Source organism: Trypanosoma rangeli (genome assembly GCF_003719475.1).
Source record: "Trypanosoma rangeli strain AM80 chromosome Unknown Tra_15.4_contig_00794, whole genome shotgun sequence".
Lineage (NCBI taxonomy): Eukaryota > Euglenozoa > Kinetoplastea > Trypanosomatida > Trypanosomatidae > Trypanosoma > Trypanosoma rangeli.
Window position 1 is genome coordinate 1 of NW_021706545.1, and position 3,738 is coordinate 3,738.

At 55.6% G+C, this 3,738-nt stretch overlaps 2 protein-coding genes across 2 annotated transcripts, besides 4 other annotated features; both read left to right on the forward strand.

Moving 5' to 3' along the window:
- The first annotated feature begins 633 nt into the window (after positions 1-633).
- Positions 634-661: a microsatellite.
- A 122-nt stretch (positions 662-783) lies between these two features.
- Positions 784-1,515, forward strand: TraAM80_10106 (uncharacterized protein; the record flags this gene model as incomplete). The annotated part of the gene is made up of 1 exon (XM_029386752.1): positions 784-1,515. One exon carries the CDS (start codon positions 784-786, stop codon positions 1,513-1,515), a length of 732 nt encoding a protein of 243 aa, XP_029233392.1.
- Positions 1,516-1,855: 340 nt separating this feature from the next.
- Positions 1,856-3,070, forward strand: TraAM80_10107 (putative 2-amino-3-ketobutyrate coenzyme A ligase; the record flags this gene model as incomplete). Its single annotated transcript, XM_029386753.1, has 1 exon — positions 1,856-3,070. One exon carries the CDS (start codon positions 1,856-1,858, stop codon positions 3,068-3,070), a length of 1,215 nt encoding a protein of 404 aa, XP_029233393.1.
- A 143-nt stretch (positions 3,071-3,213) lies between these two features.
- Positions 3,214-3,237: a microsatellite.
- A 204-nt stretch (positions 3,238-3,441) lies between these two features.
- Positions 3,442-3,460: a microsatellite.
- Positions 3,461-3,487: a microsatellite.
- Positions 3,488-3,738: the final 251 nt, after the last annotated feature.

Consider the following 3,738-nt stretch of genomic DNA (forward strand, 5'->3'; position numbering starts at 1 on the left):
CCGTCGTTCTTGTCTTCTTTTCTTTTTATTTGGGTTGGTCGCGGGTTTGGTTCCTACTGTGGCATGCATGGGCTACCTCTCTCTCTCACACACACACGTGCATGGATACGTAATGCGGGGGACGTGATATCGATAGAGAGAGAGAGAGGTGATAGCTCACGTTGACCAGCTTCTGGAGAAGTACCTGCGTGTCATCAATTCCAAGGACGATGAGATACACGAGCTCATCCGCGGCCTCGAGGATCGCCGGTGTGAGCTGAAGAAGAAGGAGGACACCTATAAGGTGGATGTGGTGAGTGCGCAGCGGCGGCTGGAGAAGGCGCCACTAACAAGGAAAACCAACACGATGTGCAAGCTGCGAATGAGGCGGATGACGGGGAGTTTGCGCTGGAGTGTGTGAGGCGCATGAGAGGGGAGCAATGGGAACTATCGGAGAGGGGGCTTGTCGCCTTCAGGACGTTGTGCGTTCGGCGCAGTTGGAGGGACGAGTTCAACCGGCTAGTCGGTTCCAGTGGCGCGTGCGACTCGCACCCCCGTCTTCCGGGATCGTCTTCGTAAACGAGGCTGCGACGTGGCATTCACAAGGCGAGAGAGAAGGAAAGTGGCGCGAGAGCAGTGACGAGTAGACGAACAAAAAGAAAAGAAGGGAAAATAAAAGAAAGGGCGCTGTGTGGTGTGTTGTCCCCCCTTCTCTTCCCCACTATCTCCGTCGCTGTTTTGCCGCTTGCTGGCAGCCGCCTCATTGCGTTGTCGCTTTTCCCTCACTGCAGCACGTAGGTAGGCATGCCACGGAGCAAGGGCCGCAGAACTAACTCCCGAGCACGGCCAGAACGCGGCGATTCACTCAACAGCTCGGCTGATATTCATTTGTCCAATGAGGCCGCAATGAGTGGTAATGGCGTTGTAGAGGCTAGGGTGACAGTGGGTGCAGCACCGGAGAGGCAGGCTAGGAAAACGAGGACGAAGAAGGGGGAAACAGCGTCGAGGTACAAGTGGCCGTGTCGTATCTTGGGCATGCTTTGTGCCCTTTTGGTTGCCTTTCTCCATCTCCACTTCAATATGCATGCCGATTACGACTTCCCATGTCGCTGCAGTGCGGCGGGCGGCGGGCCGCTCGTGTCCGCACTTGCAGGTAGGCGCCTAGGCCTGACGGGCGTTCATTTGCACAGCGTGAATACGTCTGCGGTGAGGGAACAGCTTGCGACCCTCTCGGGGTGCGCAACGGTTTACCGACTGACAGGTGCCTTTGAGGACGTCCCCTCGCTTTCCAGGCGGCTGCGGAAGGACGCCGCCGGCGCCAGGTGTGTTGTTTGGTTGGTTGAGGATGTGTCGGTCGTGCGTGGTGTGGCGAACGCGCTGAAAGAGCTGCTGGAGGACAACACGCTGCGGGGTGATCGCATTTTGCGGGAGGGTTCTCGAGGACTTTTTGTGCTGATGTTGGGGACTAGTCGCGAGAGTTTATTTCATACCCTCCCTCACCGTGTGGTCCACATGTTCCATACGATAACGGTGTAGCGAGCGGACGAAAACCAATGGCAGGGAGGGCCGGGGAGGTGGAGGCGCCGAAGCGGAAAAACGGCATGACGTTGAGTTGTGTTGCTTGCGGTCGCCCTATTTTTCCCTTGTGCTTGAGGAGCGTGGCCGCGGCGTGTGCGCTTGTTACCCCGCATTGTGGTGCCTGTGGCGCTCTGTCTCTCTTTACTTCCCCATTTCACTGTTTTTTTTTCTTTTTCCTGTTTCCCTTTCTTTCCTTTCTTGCGTGCGTGTTGTGCTGCCCCGTCCGTCTCTTCTCTTGCACGTATTGCGCTACTCACGGCACAGTCAGGTCACGGCATTTCCTATCAACAGCGAGAATATGTTTCGTACGATTTCCAAGTTGGGCAACCCCGCCCTGCGGAAGGTCGCGGCGGCACAGATTGCCGCCACAAAGGAGGCAGGCACGTACAAGAGCGAGCGCATCATCACCTCGAGGCAGTCGGCCATGATCAACGTCCAGGCCAGCGACAAGCCCGTTCTGAACTTCTGTGCCAACAACTACCTTGGCCTCGCCGGGAGCCCCGAGGTGGTGGAGGCGGCAAAGGCGGCGCTCGACACGCACGGCTACGGTCTGGCATCAGTGCGCTTCATCTGCGGCACCACCGACATTCACAAGCAGTTGGAGGACACCATGACGAAGTTTCTTGGCACCGAGGACACCATTCTCTACCCGAGCTGCTTTGACGCCAACGCCGGTGTCTTTGAGGCTCTGTTAAATGAGGAGGACGCCATCATTTCGGACGCACTAAACCATGCAAGCATCATTGATGGCGTGCGTCTGTGCAAAGCGGAAAGGCACCGCTACGCCCACATGAACATGGCGGAGCTTGAAACCGCCCTTCAGAAGACGCAGGGTAAGCGCATTCGCCTTATTGTGACCGATGGCGTCTTCTCCATGGACGGTGACGTTGCGCCGCTGGACAAGATTGTGACCCTTGCCGAGAAGTATAATGCAAACATCATGGTCGACGACTCCCACGCCACAGGGTTCATGGGGGAGGGTGGCCGCGGCACGCCGACGCTGTTTGGTGTCGTGGACAAGATTGACATCGTTAACACGACCCTGGGAAAGGCACTTGGTGGCGCCAGCGGTGGCCTGTCGTCGGGTTCCAAAGAAATTGTTGAGCTCCAGCGCCAGAAGGGTCGTCCGTACCTGTTCTCCAACACGATTGCCCCCGCTGCGGTTGGCGGTTCGCTGAAGGTAATGGAGCTTCTGCAACGCTCATCCTCTGCGCAGAAGAGGCTGCAAGAGAACACGCGGCTCTTCCGCACCGAGATGAAGAAGGCTGGCCTAACTCTCAGTGGACACGAGGAGTGCCCTATCGTCCCTGTGATGCTATACGATGCCCGCATCGCCGGTGAGTTTGCCTCCCGGATGATGTCGCAAGGCATTTACGTCATTGCCTTCAGCTACCCGGTCGTGCCAAAGGGCCAGGCTCGCATCCGCGTGCAGCTTTCCGCGGCGCACAGCACCGAGGATGTGATGCGTGCCGTTGATGCATTCAAGGTGATCAAGAAGGAGCTCAACATGTAGGCTCGGAGGTGTGCAGCTTTTTGCGGCGTACTGAAGTGAGGTTGTAATACGAGCTGGTAAAGGTATTTAAAACAAAACGTCTTGGTTTGCATAAATAGGTAGAGGAGAGAAGTTTCCTGAAGTTGGAGACACGAGTACTCCCCTTTTTATCTTTTTTTTCTTTTTTTCTGTGGGTGGGTGGGTGTTTAGTGTTTTAGCTGCGCACACTTCCGGAAGCGTCGTATTTTTAAATGATTTTTTTTTGTTTTTCACTTCACTTTTTGCCTCGCCATGCCCCGCGCTTTGGCGATTGGTTGCAGCGACTTCTGCCAGTGAGGGCTCACCGACTCTTTTGTCTTTGCCGCCCGCTACCGTTCTTTTCTGTAGAACAATTTCTTTTTTTTTTTTTTTGCCGCGTTCTGCTTCTTTTCTTTTATTGGGTGTCGCGGGTTTGTTCCACTGTGGCATGCATGGGCTACCTCTCTCTCTCACACACACACGTGCATGGATACGTAATGCGGGGGACTGATATCGATAGAGAGAGAGAGAGGTGATAGCTCACGTTGACCAGCTTCTGGAGAAGTACCTGCGTGTCATCAATTCCAAGGACGATGAGATACACGAGCTCATCCGCGGCCTCGAGGATCGCCGGTGTGAGCTGAAGAAGAAGGAGGGCACCTATAAGGTGG